This window comes from Orycteropus afer, unplaced genomic scaffold, assembly GCF_000298275.1.
Source record: "Orycteropus afer afer isolate SDZICR_OR568_19922 unplaced genomic scaffold, OryAfe1.0 scaffold00422, whole genome shotgun sequence".
Classification (NCBI taxonomy): Eukaryota; Metazoa; Chordata; class Mammalia; order Tubulidentata; family Orycteropodidae; genus Orycteropus; species Orycteropus afer.
In genome coordinates, this window is record NW_006922009.1 from 1634632 (window position 1) to 1656208 (window position 21577).

The window sequence follows — 21577 nt, forward strand, 5'->3', positions numbered from 1 at the left end:
CTAGAGGTGCAAATATTTGACCATGAACTTTGAGAAGGACAGTTACCTAGGATAGATCAGGGATAGTTTAAAATCAATCCATTGTTCATAAATCAACTCAGAGTTTTACAGTAATCTCTCACTAGCTGTCAGACGAAGTATAGCTCCTCCAGGGAGCTTTGCCATATTCAACAAAGGCAGTGAAAGTGAGTGGGACCCATGATATTTATGTGGCTTCCCCTGGCCACATCTGCACGCATACAAACAGTAATGGGGATCAGGGAAGGCACCCAGAAACTTCTATGTCAAACCTCACTTTTGCCTCAATTGTTTATTTCAAGTAAATATACATTCACAGAAAATGATCCTACTAGATCAATTCTTTATTCCTGTCTGATACAGCTGTGTTAGATTTTCGTGCACATTGTTATTCCTTCCTATCCACAAACTGTAGTGCTGAAAATATAGTTAGGCTGATTTAAAAAAAAAAAAAAAAAAATGACCAATTTAAGCAGAGCTATTTTTAATTCTTAAAGGACAGAAATACATCTTTTGATTGATATACAGAACATAATGTTTAAAGTAGTCAAAAAGACCTCACCATCATTTTTATAGTAATTACAAAAATAGAATTGCTTAGGGCTGTTTCTTAAGCTATAATACCCTAAAACCACAGTGTGATTTGGCAGAAGTGATTTGGTGGGGTGGCACAAAACCATGTAATTCAGGCTGCACACAGTTTTCTGATGCTTCACTGTTTACCAAGAGGGAAATTTCAGGAAAGATGAGTTTTGTATTTTGTAGATAATCTTCTAATTTAGCCTGAAAATTTTCAGGAAGTTCCAGAGGCTCAAGACCTGGGTGTGAACATGAAAATACTTATCCAGGTCAGGATACTAATATTTGTAAGGTGCAGGTGCTGTCAAGTGCTAACTGTTATTTGACCAGTGTTTGGTTGTATACTTTAATAGAAATATTGTAGCCAGAGGTGGTGATACATTAGTGGGAGGAGGTATTATTGATGCCATTTTATGAATAAAGTCATTGAGTCCACTAAAGGTTATAAGGAAACTTGTATGTGGATCAAAAGTATAACTCACTGTCATTTATTGAGAACCAACACATTTGCTCCTGCTGGACAGAATCAAACTAATGAATTTGAATATATACTGTATCCTGGCTTTGAATTTGACTCTAATATGAAGATATCTGTGATAGTTGGAGCTGTTTGTCAACTTGGCTGAAACCACAATTCTGTGAGGTTTAAGCAATTGTGATGTGGGTTGTTTCAATGGTGGAATCAGATGTATATATTTTGAGCAGCCAATCCATTGAAAGAGAGTTTTCTAAGGGTGTGGCCTGCTTCCAGTATATTTCTGGACATCCTGGGAAAAGAGACACTCTTCTCTGGATTGGGATTCTGTTGTGCTGCCTACAACTGTCTGTGAGCAAACAATCCACCATTTGGCTTGAAGATCTTGGATTCATCATTTGTTGGAGTCAACAGCCAGTATACTGCTTACCAACCTTGAGCTCCTCAGCCCCTGCAGCTGCGTGAATCAGGAAAAGCCTCCAGCTTGACGTTTGATCCAAGAACTTTGGACTTGCCAGCTTCTATATGTGTGTGAGCCATTTTCCTATGATAAATTTCTCTCTCTTTCTTTCTCTCTCTATATAAGCTACACTGGTTTTGCTTTTGTAGAGAATCCAGTCTAACACAATATCACTTTTTCTTGACTCCTACAAACAGTAATTCCAACTATTCTGACTCTGAGAACACCATTTAGTATGTGTTTATAGGTATTTCCAGCATTTGATTGAACCTACTGAGATTAGTATTCATAGAGATTGGTGCCTGAGTAGTGTAGATTGTTAATGCTCTTTGATGCTAACTGAAAAGTTTGCATTTTGAGTGTCTAAGGCATTTCACTGATAATGAAAACCTACCAGCCACTCCTCAGAAGGAAGGTTGGACAATCTACTTCTGTAGTGATACTGCCTTGGAAACACAAGAAGCTGTCGCTATGAGTTGGATCCAACTTGACAGGAGTCAGTTGCATTAGAGTTGCATACTTTAGAATAAAATTCTGGTTATCTATTTCTGTAAAATCAGCCCTTGAAAACCCTATGGAACAGAGTTCTACTCTGGTGTACGTGAGGTTTTTAGGAGTTAAAATCTTCTTGAGAGCACTGGTTTATTAATCCTTTTATGAGGAGGATGAGGGATGTGGATATAAATCTCGTGAGTAAACCTGAATCCTTGGCTTCTTTCATTAGGCCTTAATTAAGGTAACATTTTAGAGATGGTTTGATCTACTCCAGAGAGATGTTGTTGTTAGGTGTCATTGAGTTGGTTCCAACTCGTAGTAATCCTATGTGCAACAGAATGAAACACTGCCTGGTCCTGCACCATCCTCAGAATTGTTGCCATACTTGAGCCCATTTTTGAAACCACTGTGTCAATCCATCTCATTGAAGGTCTTTTCCTTTTTTGCTAACCTTCTACTTTACCTAGCATAATATACTTCTCCAGAGACCAGTCCCTTCTGACAACATGACCAAAGTATGGGAGATGAAATCTCTCCATTCTCACTTCTAAGGAGAATTCTGGCTGTACTTCCTCCAAGAAAAATTTGTTTGTTATTCTAGCAGTCAATGGTACATTCAATATTCTTCATCAACATCACAATTCAAATGCATCTATTCTTCTTCAGTCTTCTTTATTCATTGTCCAGCATTCACATGTATATGAAGCTATTGAAAATACCCTGCCTTGGGTCAGGTTTACCTTAGTCCTCAAAGTGTTTAAGTGCTCTTAAACACTTTAAAGAGGTATTTTGCAGCATATTGACCCAATGCAATATGTTATTTGATTTCTTAACTGCTGCTTCCATGAGCATTAATTGTGGATCTAAGTAAAATTAAATCCTTGACAACTTCAAACATTTCCTCATTTATCGTGATGTTATTTATTAGTCCACTTGTGAGGATTTTTGTTTTCTTTATATCAAATAAAGCCAAGTTCACTGCCCTCAAGTCGATTGCAACTCATAGCAATCCCTCCTTGGGTTTCCGAAGCAGTATCTTTATGGAAGTAGATTGCCCAGTCTTCCTTCTGAGGAGTGGCTGGTGGGTTTGAATCACCAGCCTGCTGGTTAGCAGTCAAATGCCTTAGGCACTATGCCAATATTGAGGTATAATTTATACTGAAGTTTATAGTCTTTGATCTTCATCAGTAAGTGCTTCAAGTCTTCTTCACTTGCAGCAAGTGAGGTTGTGTCATCGGCATATCACTGGTTGCACTGGATCTTTTTCCAGTCCTGATGCCACATTGTTCTTCATGCAGTCCAGCTTCTTGGATTATTTGCTGAGCATATAGATTGCATAAGTATGGTGAAAGGATGCAACCTTGATGCACACTTTTCCTGATTTTAAAGCACATAGTAATCCCCTGTTCTGTTCAAATAACTGCCTCTTGGTCCATGTACAGGCTCTTCATGAGCACAATTAAGTATTCTGGAATTCCCTTTCTTCCCAAAGTTATCTACAATTTATTGTGATTCACACAGTTAAATGCCTTTGCTTAGTCAATAAAATGTAGGTAAACATCTTTTCACTATTCTTTGCCTCAGCCAAGATCCTTCTGACATCAGCAGTGACATCCCTCATTCCACATCCTCTTCTGAATGTGGCTTGAATTTCTGGCAATTTCCTGTCAATGTACTGCTGTAACCATTTTTTAATTATCTTCAGCAAAATTTCACTGTGTGTGATGCTAATGATATTGTTCAAAAATTTCCACATTCTGTTGGATCACCTTTCTTTGTAATGGGCACAAATATGCATCAATTCTTCAGTGGTCTTCTATTTTCATTGTCCAGCTCTCACATTCTTATGAAACTATTGAAAATATAATGGCTTAAGTCAGGCTCACCTTAGTCCTCAAAGTGACATCTTTACTCTTAAGCACTTTAAAGAGATACTTAGCAGCATCACAGCAATACACACCCCTCACAGTTAGACAAACTGATAGAGAGTAGTGCTCCTGGAAGATTGACTTTCTTACATTCTGAAAGAGAGGAAGAACTTGAACTGTATTCATTGTTTGGGTTTGTTTGTTCTACCCCCTTAGTCACAATTCAGTCTTTACATTAGGGAAAACCAAGTCCATTCTACAGAGATACAATGCCAAAGACAGTGTTGATTCTTGGTAGGTGGAGTTGAATTCTGCCTCTATGCATGCTTTGAGTTAGTCAAACTCTTTATGCCAACCAATCTGTAGTTTCTGTAGCAGAGATGCTACTTCATTAATTCTTCTTTCTGCTCATTCTAGTTCTTCTTGACATGCTCTGACTTCTTCTTCCTGCCCCCGCCCCCAACACTGACTTTCTGGGTAATTTTATGTGATCTTTAAGATGCAACTCAGGTGTCACATTCTCCAAAAGGTCGTATGTGACCTCCCTGTCAACACAGTTCCAAGTTTGTCTCTTAGCACTTACCATATTGTTGCACTGAATGCCTTTTGTTGGTTTGTCTCCCAGTAGACTGTGGGTTCCATGGGGAAATTCTGTGTCTTAGTCATCTTGGTCACTATAAAACCAAACCTTAATAAAATTTGGTGAATTTGCAGGGTTAAGTGTGGAGATTAAACTCTTTTAAGGAAAATTTTCTAAATTAATGAGTCCTGGGATCTCTTGGGAGCTTCTGATTTAAGGCTCTATTTTTTGTGCACCAGATTGACCTGATTTTGTGAGAATGTTATCAGTCCAGTAATGTAATCACTGATGATAAAATGAGACATTCCTACTTTCTACTTTGCTTATGCTGTGCTCTTGCTTCCCTCTAGGTCAGAGGAAAGTGTTTGACCTCCCTTTTGGAAGCTGCCTTTTTCGCAGTGACGTATATGACAACGGATCCTCATTTCTCTACGATAACTGCACAAGATGCACCTGCAGGGTAAGGTGGCACTGAGTGCCTGTTGCCTAACATTGATAGAGTTTCAGGTCTTCTTATTAGCATCATAGAAAGAGATGATGATGTGCTATTGGGAGGAGGCATTATCAATACCATTTTATGAATGAAATCAATGAGGAGATGATGCCATTCTATGAATGAAATCATACTCAAAGTCACAATGAAGTCCATATATGGGACCCAAATTATAACTCACTGTCATCTTCTTAGGACCAACAAGTGAAATCTTGGTGGTGAAAACAAAACTCTGAGGGTCTGTCCCAAGAAACTTTCTCAAATCAAGTAAATACATGGGCAGTGTCCTTGGGCTCTAATTATTTGAGTTAAATTCCCTGGCACATTTGACAATGAACATAGCTTTAATTATATTCCGGAGAAGAGAACAGCATATATTTACAGGTTGCCTCAAAGATAAACCTGGACATTTGGGAAGAAAGTATTTATGTGGTACTCATTGTATCATTTCTTACATGAGGCATTGCTCACTTTTCTCTAAAGGCACCTGGAAGTCTAATGACTGGTAAAGAAAGAATTCCACTGCTCCAGATGTTTAAAGGGACACACACAACACGTTCATGGGCTGTACTTGTGCAGCAGTATTTGTGCAGCAGTATTTTATCATTTATCACAGAAAACTTTAGGACCATTTGTTAGTGAGTTAACCTACACATTTATATGATATAAACTTAGAATAATGCATAGTGGTGGTGATGATTGTTGTTTTGTTTTTAATAGCTAAAGGACTAGAGAGGGAAAGGGAGGAACTTTGCTCAATGTCAGTGATGAGTCAGTAGTTGGAATTAGAGTTCAGAAGTTCTTGATTACTTGAGGCAAACTTTGCTAAGTAGCATGCACTACTTCAGGGGGAGGGGGTGGCTGAGTAAAGCTGAACTGTCTGTTCCTTGGCACTGAACATGGAGTAATTCCTCAGCCTGAGCATACTTTCTGGAGGCTCCTTCCCCTATCATTTGTGTTATCCTGTGCTAAGCATACAGCAATTCTTTCTGTTTGCCTTGGCTTCCATTCTCAGGACCTCTTTTTCCCTCTAGGAATTTCACAGGTTATAGCTCCTTCATGGGGATACTGAATCTTTGATGAAACTCATCACATTTCCAATTCCCTCAATTGCAGGAAAGCCAAGCATAGAGTGAATGGGAATTAGTTATGCATGGATCCTTTTAGAACTGAATAGGCAATATATTCTATTGCTCATCAACAAGTGTCATTAGTCCTATTCTTTAAAGAGGTTGCTTTATCAGAGTATGAATTCACAGTTACCTCCTCCAGAGAGGCTTTCTGACCCTTTAATTCCCTTTTCTCTGCTATCTCTTCACCTCTACTAAGTCAATTTTCATATTATAATGCAATGTATTTACTTACATGGTTATCTCCTCTCTTAACTTACCCTGCGATCCCCTGAAGGACAGAAGCACATTGATATCCACATTCTCATTGCTTACTCCAGTACTAGGCACACAGTGTAAACTCAAATCAAACTCACTGCCATTGAGTCAGTCTCGACTCATAGTGACCCCTCCTTGGGTTTCCAAGGCGGTGTCATTATGGAAGTAGATTGTGCAACCTTCCTTCCGAGGAGTGGCTGGTGGATTTGAACCACCAGCCTTCTGGTTAACATTCAAATGTCTTAGGCAGTGGGTATAATATTTGAGAATTAGTGAATGCCCTTGTTTTTCACACCAGACATCAGGACAGGTGCTTTGACAAAGGATTTACTTATTTATTTTGGTTTGTGAATTGATTTATAATGATTTCTACGTGCCAGATACATATCAAGTACTTTACATATTTTATATAAACCCCATAATAACCTGAGAAGTAGGTGCTGTCATCACCATTTTTGAAGATGAAGAATCTGAGGCTCAGGGAGATGAATTTGCTCAAGTTCACACACTTAGTAAGTGAACAGGAATTCTCACTTGGTCCTGTTTAACTCTAAATCTTGTGTTCTATCCACTATATCATGTGGTTAGAACTTAAAAGTAAAGGTATACAATGCCACATTTTATTTTGAAGGAGCATCTCATGGCCACACTGTGGTTAGATGAACAAGTCAATTGGAATATAGTAGATAGTATGAAAAGTACCTCTTGATGTCACAGAATTAATGTAGAGGTTAATGTATATAGAATTAATATAGAAGTTGCAAAAGTCAAGTCACACAAGTTGTTTGTACTTGATGCTCGGAAATGAATCCTCTCTCAAAGCTTGCTAATAGGGTCTGTGTCTTGGGGTTGGGTTTAGTTTCATTTCTTTGTCAGTGGTCTCACTCTAACTTGACACTGCTAGGATCACTCATCTACCCTGGAGCACTTCTTTCCTACATACTTGTCTTCTGCTAAGTTTCATAAATGTTTTGCTCTTACTATCATTCCAGCTGACGGCCTACTCCAGGTGAAATTATCTTGTTGGCTTGGGAACTAGAGACTTTATTTTCTTTAATCTCCTCTAAATCTTTCTTGCATGTGTTGTTAAATGAATTAGTAGGTAAGATTTAAGTGGTTATTGTATTCATTGCACAGCACTGTTTTAGAAATCATACCATGCCCCTTCAAGTGACTGATATAAACATGCCACCCTCAGAAGGTTAAGTGGCCTGGTTAAGTTTACACTACTTACAGGAGAATTTAGGATGCAGGTCCAGATTTGGAATTGTTTGTTTGGTGCTTTTGTGAACACAGTACACTTGAGGAATTTCATTTTGAAATGTAACACTGGTTCTTAATTTTCAGTCTTTAATTAAAAGTATAGTGCCTTTGTGCTACGCTTCCATAAGGTGGCATAAAACCATGGAAGAGACCCCAAAGAACACTGTTAATGCAGGATACAAAAAGGTAAAAAAGGTAAAAAAAGGCAGGAAGAAGAAACTAGGTTGGCCCCTAGTGATTGGACTTTTTTCCCACATATTGATCAGAATGAAATCATAACACCCCTTAAGCATTAAATTATAAGTCATTGGAAGGTAAAGAGTATATATCATGCTCTTCCTATCTTCCTCATGTTCAAATCCAGATATTCAATCAACAAATAACATTTTGAAATGAATGATTTATTGCAATAAATTCAAATATGGTACCTATAGAATATGTTTTAAACAAGTAACATAGTAGTGAGCTGTTAAAGGAAGGCCAAGTACAATGCTTGGTAGGAATGGAAATAAGTTTTAATTTCTTTGCCTTTGGGCCTCAGGACTCTACTGTGGTGTGTAAGAAGAAGTGTTCCCACCCTGGTGGCTGTGACCTAGGCAAGGAAGCCTGTTGTGAGGAATGCCACTTGAGAGTGCTCCCAGAAGACATTAAAGTGTGCAAGTTTGGCAACAAGATTTTTCGGGTATGTCATGAACCAAGCTCATGTGAACTATTAAAAAAAAACTTCCAAACAAAATGTTGATTGGATTTTCCATATTTTATACAGATGTGTGTGTGTGTGTGTATAAAACATATAGAGAGTCAAGGGACAAAGGACTAATTGTTTGCAAAATACTTTTCTTGGCTCTAATTTTTTATGAAGTTTTTTTAAAGCTATAAGAAGTGATTGCCTTTTCAAAATATGGCCACACTGTGATTGTGGTTGAGCTGAGAAGTTGCCCCATGCATGATGTGGCTGTCCTGTCTGAATTCCCAAGAGCTTCTTTTTCTGTTGATGCTGTTCAATGATTCTTTTCAGGGTGATGGCCCTGGTCAAGATCCCAACAATTCTATAGTTTGATACTTTTGGAAGCTTTTCACAAAACCATCTTTCTAAAGACAGACTTTCTCATTTGGCAAATATCAGGTGGGGATGGGGTAAGTGACCAGCACAGCAAAGAAACAAAGATGAGTGAACCTTGTCCCAACTGAACCCAAAGGATTGTCTGCTTACCATCTGATATGGATTTCGGGCATGTTTTACATTGTTTTCTGATATGCCTAAGCAGACATATCATACAGGGGTCATTTTAATTTCAAGATGCAGGATTGTAGAAAGTACCTCCTATCTGTTCCTTTCCTCAGGGTTGGAGGGAGTCCCTCTGTACCTGAAGAAGATATATTTTAATTTTTCAAAAAGGAAAGCTTGATACCCATGTGAATCGAGACTCTGAGAATTCCATCAGAGGTGGAACTTCTCAGGCGTGTGGGACTTACCCAGATATCCTGTTACACTGCTTTTGTAACAGATGGAGGGAGAGTATTTGGTTCTTATGGAATCCATGAGAAGACATGTCATGCCCAAGGAAAGAGAAATGCATGTGTTATGTTTACACAAGCTTTCAGAACTACTCATATGTCTTTAGTACCTAATGTCATCCTCGGTCTACCAAGTACCCTGATGACACAGCCTAACCCTCCTACTGCTATGTGTGCAGAACACTTTCAAACCTTCTTATAAGAAAGGTCCTTTAAGTAACTGAGGCCTGACATAATTTACAGAGTCATCCTTGAAACAATGAGCTCTAGAATTATGTACCCAGAGAACATGAAACAGTTAGGAGTCCTGTAAGACAGATTAAGTTAGATTTTTCTCTCTTGAGAAATAAAAGTTACAAAGGAGTAATTAGTCATTAAAATATCTGCAAAAACTGAGGAGGAGTTGTTGTCAAAGATCTAACTTGTTTCTCTGCCTTTAAAAAATATGCTTCTTGGACCCATAAGGTCAGGAGAAATCCTTTTTTTTTGGTTTTCAGGCCCAATTCTTTTGCCTGTGATAGTTTCTCCCATGAACAAGGATGCATATCCCTGTGTTTTCTCCTGATGTACAAGATCTACTTGTGCTGCCTGGGTGCTTGGCAATTCCCGATTATAAATACAATGAGCCAAAGAAATTTCTCAAATATCTCTTTCCGGCTGAACAAACATCTAAGAAATGTGTTCCAAGGTGGTACCCTGCATTTTGGAAGGAGAGTTCCTTATTTGCATGGCACTTGGAGTATTCTGTCTGGGCTCTGCATTTTAGATGGTTTACAAATCAGGTGTCTGCCTGGGCACTAGGAGTCCTTTCAATTAGACTCTTCTTTGCATATTCATGTCCTGTGTGGTCCAGAAGAATGTCACATCTGGGAATAAACTAATCACCTCTGGACATCTCAATTAGTGGCTGGTGCCTGGGATAGCTTAAACATTTCAGTCCTATCAAACAGGGGAAAATTAGATTTTTGTTACAGGGGAAAATTAGATTTTTGTTACTGTGTCATATATGAAAATTCGTATTTGACTGGCTCCAGAGTGAAACTAAGTAAACACCACATGAGAAGCAGGATGCAAATGTTACCAAGCTAAACACATGAACATTCTTTTTGTGTTCTGGAGGGGAAAATACATAAACATTCTCACATATGCATATAGACACACACACACACACACACATGCACAGACACATGCATATATATTCTCACAACATGTATACACAAGCATATAAGATACATGTGTGTGCACACACATGCACAAACATAAATACATATTCACACACATGTACATACATACACACCTTTACATGTATGCACACAAGTATATACTCCCCCCAAAATTCCCACTAATTTTCATCTGGAATCTCATTGAGTGTAGATAAACACCTCAAAGTCTCTTAGTCTAACAATGGTACAATTCAGTCACATTAAAGAATGCTTTTCTCAACAGAGAAATGGCAGTCTGTTGGATTAGTTTCCGTCTGCCTCCAGCTGATAGCAGAATCCTGTGCTCTCTCCTGTAGGATGGAGAGATGTGGTCCTCTGTTAACTGCACCATCTGCGCTTGTGTGAAAGGCAAGACAGAGTGTCGCAAGAAGCAGTGTGTTCCCATCAGCAGCTGCCCTCAGGTACAGGTTGATTTTCTGCTTACCAGAACATCTTGGGAAATGTTTTGTGTGCGGCACGGCCCCATGCCATCTTCCTAACACAGAATCCAAATCTCTCAAAGTGTTCAAATTCTCAAATACACAAATGTTCCTTTAAAGAGCCCAGCTCCTTTTTTTGCAGTTCCCATTCAGATTCTAGCCTGTCATGAAAATAGTTCTTATCTCGCCTCTGTCCCAATTTTCCTATTTCTGGTTGATTTCCACCAATTCTTTGTTTTAACTTCAACAGTTATATCTGCTCCCTCACTTTCCTTTGCTGGGTTTTCTGTTTGACATCATATCCATCCTTTGCTTTTTTCCCCTCTTTTCTCAAATCAGAGTTTTCTTCTAATGGCCTAGCTATTCAATGTAATATGTGCTTGTTAATTAGTAAATTCCCCATGAGGTTTCTCTTGCCTAGCAACAACCTATAGCCCTTTTACCCAAGTTTCTTCTCTCTAAATCTGGCCTGTGTTGTAGCCTCAGATGGTAATACACTCTTATGGAAATATCTCTTTTCAGAAACCCCTAGTTCCAGCACATTGAATAAAGCAACCATTATCTTTTAAAGCCTGAGCTTCATTGAATTCACCTCAGCAACTTGAAACCTTTCAAGGTTTTGTGCATTTGGAGAAAATGTCAAACCTATTCAATACCTTCCAGTGAATTAAAAAAATATATCCATATATTCAGGACATGTCCTCCCTTCTCTGAGATAGACAGATTTTAATTTTATTCACATCTGTTATTATCATAAACAAAAAGTTGCTGTTTTTACTTGAGTGCCAAATGAGGCACAAAAAAAAAAAAAAAAAAAAAAAAAGCAGTAGGGAAGGCACAACTGAAATGAAGGAGAGAAAAAAAGAAAAAGAAAAAAAAAAAAAACCCTAATTAGTCTTGCTTTAAAAAACCTCAGACATAAAACCTCACATAAAAGGAAAAAAAAAAAAAAAAGGATATACAATAAATAGAGTCGAACATGGACTGCTTATAAATATTCATTGGGAAAAATGGGATCACATCATTTATACCAGTCCTTGGGGAACCTTCACTGCTAATGAACTCTTGCAGCACATGTTAGTAATAATGGGCTTCCTTATTCTACAAGACAAAAACAGGATGCTGTGCCAACCTGGTGATTCAAGTAACTAGCCTCAGCAGGAAGATGCGGAGCTTCCGGCTTCACTTGAATTCTGCCACTTGTGGCACGGTGGATGTTTTTTTATTGTCCTCTTGCTGCAAGGAGGTTAATGCTCTTCATGTCACCAGCATCTTGTTAGCATTTCTTCTTTGTGGACCACATTTGGGACAGGAGCATCCATCCCTCCCAGAGATGGCCTTTCCCCCACCCTATTCCACAGGCATCTTGTCAAAGCTTGTCAGTGTCCTGCCTCAGGGCTACCTTTGTGTTTCTAGGCAGCTTTCCAACTATTATGGAGCTCTGGTGGTATAGTGGTTAAAGCATTCAGCTGCTAACCAAAAGGTCAGCAGTTTGAAGCCACATCCCTTCTGTGGGAAAGAGATGAAGCAGTCTGCTTCTGCGAAGATTTTCAACCTTGGAAACCCCATGGGGCGGTTCTACTATGCCCCGTAAGGTTAATGTGAGTCAGAATTTACTCGATGGCAATGGGTTTGATTTGGTTTTTGGTTTCCAACCATTCCTCCAGTTCACAATTTCCCTTCTCAGGGGAAAGCACAAAGTGTTTGGAAGATAACCTACCTCCACCATGGAAAGATTATTAAACACTTATTTGCCCTCCCTTGCTTTGCCTGGGGAGATTCAAAAATAAAAAATAAAAAAATAGAAGTAGCAGGCTGTATTCCCTGCTTTATCCTTCCTGGCTGCTATACATCTCTTTTTCCAGAAGTGCATGTGTCTTGTTGAAGAAAAATTTTATGGCTGGATTTCTCCAGTCTCTCTGCCAACTCCCCAAGAGGCAAAGGAGTGTCATTTGTGAAAAGGGCTGTGAGGGTTCCAATGGGGACTGGGTCATTATGACCCCATCTTCTCATCCTCTCTGACATGTACTGAGACTTTCTCTGCATTCATAGGGCTTACCTCATTTAATGCTGATACCATTCCTCTGAGGTGGGTGCTAATTTGAGGTATTACAGATGAGGTTGCAAAATGCTCAGAGTATCACAGTTAAGTGTAACCCAAGTTGTTTGACTTTGTAGCCTGCACTCAATTTTTTGTTCATCTTTTTTAGGGTTATTAGCCCTAGTCTCATTGTCCTGAAGAAAGGAGCTGACAAATTCTGCTAGAATGCAGAGACAGGGAATCAAATCGTTACATTTTATTGTGGCTTTGGCTTTCAACAGCTCTGTGCCATTTGCATAGAGCACCTTAGTCCACCCCCCTGTGGCCATCACTCCATGGGTCTGAGCTGACCTCATTTGGCTTTGTCCTCAACTACTTTCAGGCATGAGAAGTCAAAGCACACCTCTGTGCCAGACAGAAATAGACAAAAGAGCTCTAGGCTATGAAAATATGTTGTGGTGCCCCAATCCATGGGACACGTGAATGGGGCTGAGTGTTAAGTCTCATTCAAATTTGTCATAGCATTTAGTGGACCACTTTTAGAGCTAGCTGGTGAAAAAATGAATCAGACATTGTTCCTATTCTTTAATAACGGGATAAGGACAATAGTATTTGGAAGGTTGTTTGAAGTTTAAATGAGATCAAGTATGTAGAATGAACAGCACTTTGTCTAGCGTATACAGATATTCAATAAATATTAAACTTTGTAGAGATAAAAGACTAAAGAGGATAAAAATCTAGAGTGGAACAAGCCTTGCCTTTATCATCACACAAAATTAGGTTAGATTTTGCATCACCATCCTTGTGTTGCAGGACATCAAGTGTTGCTGTGCATCTCTTAAATTTTATTTTGGTAAAATATACATTAAAAACATTTGCATTTCAACCATTTTTATGTGTCCAACTCAGGGACATTAATTATGTTCACCATACAGCCATCACCACTATCTGTTTCTGAATTTTTTAATCACCCTTAATAACAATAATTACAGTAATGTCTAAAATTGAGTAAACCTAACTTTATTCTAAGTATTAACTCATTTGATCCTTATGACGACCTGATGGTAGATAGCATAAGTAAACTATCTAGTTGGATGTTTGTTCCACAGTCTTCTTCCACATTTCCTGTTGTCTGTGATTAACCATGAGTCATGAATAAGACAATGCCATTCTCTTACATGGCCCAGAGAGTAGGCTTCCTCCTTTAAGTGTCGTGCATTAAAAATAAATGAAATGCAGTGTAGCAGATTGCACTGTATTTGCAGAAAGGTAATGGAAAATTCTTCAAGGTTTCAAAACTCTCAGCTTCATTGGCTTTGATTGGATAAAAATGACTTAAAATGGATAGCATACCACTTTCTAAAAGAAAGAAATCTGACTGAACTTGATCTCCCGTGGATATTCCTCATAGCCCTAGGACTGGATGAGTCTGAGTTTAGGTTATGATTTATTGTTTGGGCTCCTCCAGTAAGCAAAGACAGAATGAAGGCCTTGCATGGATTGATAAGTTTATACACAATTCCCATTTTTATATGAGCACTTCGTCTCCAGAGGGCTGGATTTGGATATCAGTGAAATGCTTGCATCCAGACTGTCTCCATCCTCCTTCCATGTGAGAAAAATCACACCAATGAGTCCTTTAGGTATTATATTTCTTGGAGGGAAGAAACAAGAAAGCTTTTTGAATGTCTTTGCATGGCCTTAGAACCAGATACTTGAAACTTCATTCTTACAATCATAATTACCGTCTGGGCATTGAGTTCAAATACAGCTTAAATGGATTTCATTGGTTTATCTGGTATTGGATTTAAAAAAGAGACTTATCCTCAGCAGACCCTGTTTTTTAATACTAACATGTTATTTGTTTTTCTCTCGATTAGGGTAAAATTCTCAACAGGAAAGGCTGTTGTCCTATTTGCACTGAAAGTAAGTTTATTCCTTTGAAAATGTGTTATTGTTATTATTTGGTTTGCATTTTATAAGTGAAATGGAAAAACAGTGATGTGTCACGTTGAGAGTCACTTCAATGACAACTTTTTTTTTAAGTTTTATGCACATTTTATTTCATTCCACATCAGAACAGATGCTTTAGATCGATTGTAACACTCTCACAGAAGCACCATTGAGACGAATAGATATATTTCCATCTGAATTTGTTGCTTTGAGAAATTAAGAAGATAAATTATCTGATGAGGTTTTAAAAAGGACCAGATAATTTAATGTTCACTTTACTGCTAATAGCATTCTCAGTCATAGAGACTAAGGTGATAATTTGCAGTAAAACCAAACATTATATATAATCTGGGAGAGATTTTCATTCTATTATTTGGAAACCAAACATCTGTAATTCCTGATGCCTCACCTCCACTCCCCCCTTTTCACCATTTCATCTAGGCATATCCAGAATTGCTGTTGGCAAACATAAAATAAGAAGTCATTGGGCTGACGATAGTTTTGCCTTCCTATTTTTTTAGATTGAGGTCTTGAAGTTTCTCTCTAAGCACAGCCCATTCTGTAAGCCATCTGAAACTGCCTGGCTAATCAAACAGACAGAATGTAGAATCAGGTTTAATATCATCCTTACATGTACACATATGCCTAGATTTATTAGCAAACTACCATTTTAGTCTTCCTTGAATTCATGCAATTTTGAGATAGCTTTCTGAAGTGTTTTATTAAAAGAGAAGTATTAGTAATGTCACTATCAAATTAGTTCCGATGGATGATAATCAGGATTAACCACGCCATGCAATCTATTGGAAAGTATTTTATAAGTCAATCAGGCTTAGAGAAGTAAGCTTTGATGATAGTTGAAAGGCAGCTTTCACATGGAAACAAGTTTGTTTATTACACTTGTCTACAGTTAGAGTTAGGACCTCTGGTAGCTAACCAGAAGGCTGGTGGTTCAGACCCACCAGCCACTCCTCAGAAGGAAGGTTGGGCAATCTACTTTCATAGTGATACTGCCTCGGAAACCCCAGGAGGGGTCACTATGAGTCAGATCTGACTCAAGAGCACATAACAACAACAAAAAACAACACAGTTAGAGTTGTCTTACAAAGAGTTATCCTGGCTCTGTTATTTTTTTCTGGCTGCTTAGTGCTTTTAGATAATGGATACGTTGTTGTTAGTTGCCTTTGAGTTGGCTCCAGCTCATGATGACCCCATGTACAACAGAATGAATTATTGCCTGGTCCTGTGCTATCTTCATGATTGTTGATATGTTTAATCCATTGTCTGGCCACTGTGTATTTTGAGTGCCTTCCAACTTCCAGCACTGTTTTGGACAATATTATGTTGTGATCCATAGATTTTTTTTGCTTAATTTTCAGAAGTAGATCACCAGGCTTTTCCTTCCTAGTCTGTCTTTGTCTGGAAACACTACTAAAACCTGTCTACCATGCGTGCTTCTGCTGGTATTTGAAATACCAGTGGCATAGAATCACAGCAATATGCAAACCACCACAGTACAACACATCGATGCATGGTGGAATGGAGAGATAGAAATATCTAAACATATCTATGTCTGTATACCTCTAAGGGAGCTCTGGTAGCGTAGAGCCTAAGGCACTTGACTGCTAACCACAAGGCTGGAGGTTCAAATCCACCAGCCACTCCTCGGAAGGAAGGTTGGGCAATCTACTTCCGTAGTGATACTGCCTCAGAAACCCTAGGAAGGGTCGCTATGAGTTGGGCTGGGTCAATGGCACATAGCAACAATAATATCCTCTAAAGGCACTCTGGTGGTGTAGTGCCTAAGGTATTTGACTGCTAACCAGAAGGTTGGCAGTTCAAACCCACCAGCCACTCTGCCTAAGGAAGACTGGGCAATCTATTTCCATAAAGGTTTAGCACCTCAGAAACCCAAAGGAGGTCACTGTGAGTCGAAATCGACTTGATGGCAGTGAATTTTGTGTGTGTATATATATATACTGGGAGCTCTGGTGGCATAGTGCCTAAGGCACTTGACTGTTAACCAGAGAGAAGGTTGGTGGTTCAAACCCACCAGCCACTCCTCGGAAGGAAGATTAGGCAATCTACTTCTGTAGTGATACTGCTTGGAAACCCAAGGAGAGGTCACTATGAGTTGGATCTGACTTGATGGCAGTGAGTTTGGTTTTGGATGTAGGTATACATACATACATACATCTTTATCTATATCTATATCTATAAGGAGCTCTAGTGGCTTAGTGGATAAGGCATTTGGCTGCTAACCAGAAGGTCGGCGGTTCAAACCCACCAGCTGCTCCACAGGAGGAAGATGAGGCAATCTATCTCTATAAAGATTTACAGCCTTTGAAAACCCAGTGGGGGTTGCTATGAGTTGGAGTCGACTCAATGGCAGTAGGTTTGGTTTTTTGATTTAGCTATCTATTTATCTATAAGTTTATACACACATTATCTATCTCATTATGTTTAGAAACAGAGAGAGGTATTAAATAATTATACAGTTGAAGAAAATACTGGATGAATTAATGAAAATTAAAGTATAGATGTGGTGAAAGGCCTTGTCTTTAAAGATAATGAAGTACATATAATAACTCAAAGGAAATGAACCAAATATTACTTAGTAGAGGCAGGAAATTAATGCAGGAAATAGAATAAGCTGTGCTTAACACACCAGTTGAATTATATTTTATTTATTTATTTATTTAGTGTGTGTGTGTGTGTGTGTGTGTAGGTGCTTTAGGTGAAGGTTTATAGAGCAAATTAGTTTCCCATTTGATAGTCTGTACACAAAATATTCCATGACATTGGTTGCATTCCCCCAATGTATCAGTACTCTCCTCATTTCCACCCTGGGTTCCCATTTTCATCTGAATTTTCTACCCCTTCCTTCTCATCTTTGGTTTTGAGCAAATATTGTCCTTTTGATCTTATATAATTGATTGTTCTAAGGAGCATTTTCTTCTTGGGTATTATTGTTTATTTTCTGACCTTACTGATTGTTTGTTTATCTCGGGTGTTTATTGTCTATTAATTGGCTGAAAGGTGATCTCTGGAAATGGCTTCAGTTCTTAATCTGAATAGTGTTTCAGGGCCATAGTATCAGGGATTCCTCCAGTCTTTGTCAGACCAGTAAGTCTGATCATTTTTGTGAATTTGACTTTTTGTTCTACATTTTTCTCTTGCTCTGTCCAGGACCCTCTGTTATGATCCCTATCAGAGTGGTCTATAGTGGTGGACAGGCATCATCTAGTTCTGGTCTCAGGGTAATGCAGGCTGTGGTTCATGTGGTTCATTAGTCCTTTGGATTAATTGCTTGCTTGAGTCTTTGGCTTTTCTCACTATCCTTTGCACCAGGTAGGAAAAGATCAATAGTTGTATCTTAGATGGGTACTCATAACTTTCAAAACCCCAGACACTGCTCACCAATGTAGTATCCAGAATGTTGTCTTTACAAACCATGCTATGCCAATTGATGTAGATGTCTGCAGAGTCTATGTTCCTTTACCTTTGAGCCCAAGAATTCATCATGCAAAGTGTTTGGTTATGTCTAAGAAGTTTCCATGACTGCCCCTTGGTTCTCTGTTGTCTATAGCACCCACATGTAGAAATACCCATTACCAAACCTATAACTGCAAATAGGTGTGCTCCCCTATATCTTCCCACACCTCTTTAGCATGCCTATCTACCTATTTACCCATTTGTAAGTTATTGTTTGTTAATACAATTGTTGTAGGATTGTCCATGTTATAGTAATTACGCTAGTTGCCCTTTATTCTATTCATATTGTGTATTGACTTTACCTCCACCATTATTAACATGGGTCTTCTATTTAGTTGATAATATTCCATCTCTCCCTCTGTCATCCATGTAATCATCAAAGAGGTTTTTTTTTTTTTTTTTTCCTGTATGTAAGCCTTATTTTTTTTTTTTAATAACACTGGTCTCATACAATATTTGTCCCTTTGTGATTGATTGATTTCACTAAGCATAAATGTCTTCCCAATTCATCCATGTTGTGAGATGTTTTGCAAATTTGTTGTTATTCATTATTGTTACATAGTATTCCATTGTGTGTATGTACCAAAGTTTGTTTATCAATTAATCTGTTAATGGGCACTTAGGTTGTTTCCATCTTTTTAGTATTGTGAATTCAGTGAACATGGGCATGCATGTTTATTCATGTTACAGGTCTTATTTCTTTAGGATATATACCTAGGAGTAGGTGCTGAATCATATGTTTCTAGCCTTTTAAGGAAGGATCATACCGTTTCCCATAGAGGTTGTACCATTTCATATTCCCACCAGCAGTGTATAAGAGTTTCAATCCCTGAATCTTTTCCAAATTTTGTCACCCTAAATGCCCATCAACAGATGAATGTATAACCAAACTATGGTACATTTACACAATGGAATACTATGCAACATTAAAGAATAATGAAGAATACAAGAATCATCTCACAATGTGGATGAATTTGGATGACATTATGCCTGGAAGGAAGACTGGGCAATCTATGTTCATAGAGATACCACCTTGGAAACCCAAGGAGGGGTCACTGTGAGTCAAATGGACTCCATGGCAGTGAATTTGGTTTTTGGTTTTTTTCATGCTGAGTGAAATAAGTCAATCACAGAAGGAAAATATTGTATGAGCTCATTATTGTAAAAAGTCAAGGAAGTGTTTACTCAGGGAAGGAAATACACTTTGTTGGTTATCAAGGATGGGAGGGAAGAGGAGGGAAAATTTAGGACTAGTTGGGGGTCACATGTTGATTTGAATGAGGGGAGGGACGAAATGGAAAGAGTTTGTGACCAGCATGATGACACTGCAGAAAGGAAGGGCACACATAAGATATAGATCACAGAGGCAAATACTAGTACATGCACAATACTGCATTACCATTAACACCAAACACCAGGCTACAGATAAATGTATAGATAAGTGAGAAGATCAGGTGAGGGTAGGTGAACAAGAATATACCCTAGATAAAAGATAGATATGCACTTATGCTACAAAATTAGCTACATACATTAGAGAAGCAACAGAAATCAGAGTTGGAAAAATTTCTCAGAGACAACCAATCATCTTGAGAAAGAGAATCACCGGGCCTGCAGACTCAGGACCATAGTCTCAGGGGATGTCATGATCAATTGGCACAACATAGTACATAAAAATCTTGTTCTACAACCTACATTGGTGAGTAGCTACTGGGGTCTTAAAAGCTTTTGAGCAGCCATCTAAGATGCAGCTATTGATCTCTTCTCATCTGAATCAAAGAAGAATGAAGAAAATCAAAATCATCTGGAAACAATTAGCCCAAGTATCCAAGATGGACCACGAGGACCTCAGCCTTCATGACCCTGAGACCAGAAGAACTATATGGTGCCCAGCTACCAGTGTCAACCACTGAACATGCAATCAGGGTGTGTTAATTATCACTGGTGACCAGAATGCAAAAGTTGGAAACAAAGAAGAATCACCGGTAGTTGGAAAATTTGGCCTTGGTGACAGAAATAATGCTGGAAATTGCATGGTAGAATTTTGCAAGACCAATGACTTATTCATTGCAATTACCTTTTTTCAACAACACAAACAGTTGTTGTACATGTGGACTTCACCAGATGGAACACATAGGAATCAGATTGACTACATCTGTGGCAAGGGGCAGTGGCAAAGCTCATTATCTTCAGCCAAAACCAGGCCAGGAGCTGACTGTGGAACAGACCATCAACTGCTCATATGCAAGTTCAACTTGAAGTTAAAGACAATTAAAACAAGTCAAAGAGAGCCAAAATATGATCTTGAATATATCCCTCATGAATTTATTCTAAAGAATAGATTTGATGCATTGAACACCAACGACTGAAACCAGAAGAATTGTGGGATGACATCAAGAACATCATCCATGAAGAAAGCAAGAGGTCACTAAAAAGATGAGAAAAGAAGAGAAAACCAAAATGGATGACAGAAGAGACTCTGAAACTTGCCCTTGAGTGGAGAATAGCTAATGCAAATGGAAGAGATGACAAGATAAAAGAGCTGAACTGAAGATTTCAAAGAGCAGCTTGAGAAGACAGAGCCAATTACTATAATGAGTTAGGAAACTATACTATAAAATTATACTATAATGGAGTTAGAAAACCAAAAGGGAAGAATCTGCTCAGCATTTCTCAAGTTGAAAGAACTGAGGAAAAAATTTAAGCCTCAAGTTACAATATTGATAGATTATATGGGCAAAATATTGAATGATGCAGGAAACATCAAAAGAAGATGGAAAAAACACACAGACTCACTGTACCAAAAAGAACTGGCTGATTTTCGTCCATTTCAGGAGGTGGCATATGATCTAGAACCAATGGTGTTGAAGGAGGATGTCGAAGCTTCAATGAAGGAATTGGCAAAGAACAAAGCTCCAGGAACTGACAGAATACCCATTGAGATACTTCAACAAACAGATGCCCCACTGGAGACACTCACTTGGGTATGCAAAGAAATTTGGAAGACAGCTACCAGGCCAACTGACTGGAAGAGATCCATATATTTAAAAATTCCAAAGAAACATGATCCCACAGAATGTGTAGATTAGTGAATAATATCATTATATCACACACAAGTAAGATCTTACTGAAGATAATTCAAAAACAGTTGCAGCAGTATATTGACAGAGAACTTCCAGAGGTGCAAGCTAGAGTCAGAAGAGGATGTGGAACGAGAGATATCCTAGCTGCTGTCAGATGGATCTTGGCTCAAAGCAAAGAATACCAGAAAGGTGTTTACTTGTGTTTTATTGACTATGCAAAGGCATTTGA

General features: G+C 38.5%; 1 protein-coding gene across 1 annotated transcript in view; it reads left to right on the forward strand.

Moving 5' to 3' along the window:
- BMPER (BMP binding endothelial regulator) overlaps nucleotides 1-21577 on the forward strand; it is a 437547-nt gene that overhangs the window by 265810 nt on the left and 150160 nt on the right. Inside the window, exons 8-11 of the mRNA XM_007953989.2 lie at nucleotides 4826-4935; nucleotides 8161-8301; nucleotides 10657-10761; nucleotides 14701-14746. Coding sequence (XP_007952180.1) covers nucleotides 4826-4935; nucleotides 8161-8301; nucleotides 10657-10761; nucleotides 14701-14746 — 402 coding nt within the window. The remainder of the gene's footprint in view (nucleotides 1-4825; nucleotides 4936-8160; nucleotides 8302-10656; nucleotides 10762-14700; nucleotides 14747-21577) is intronic.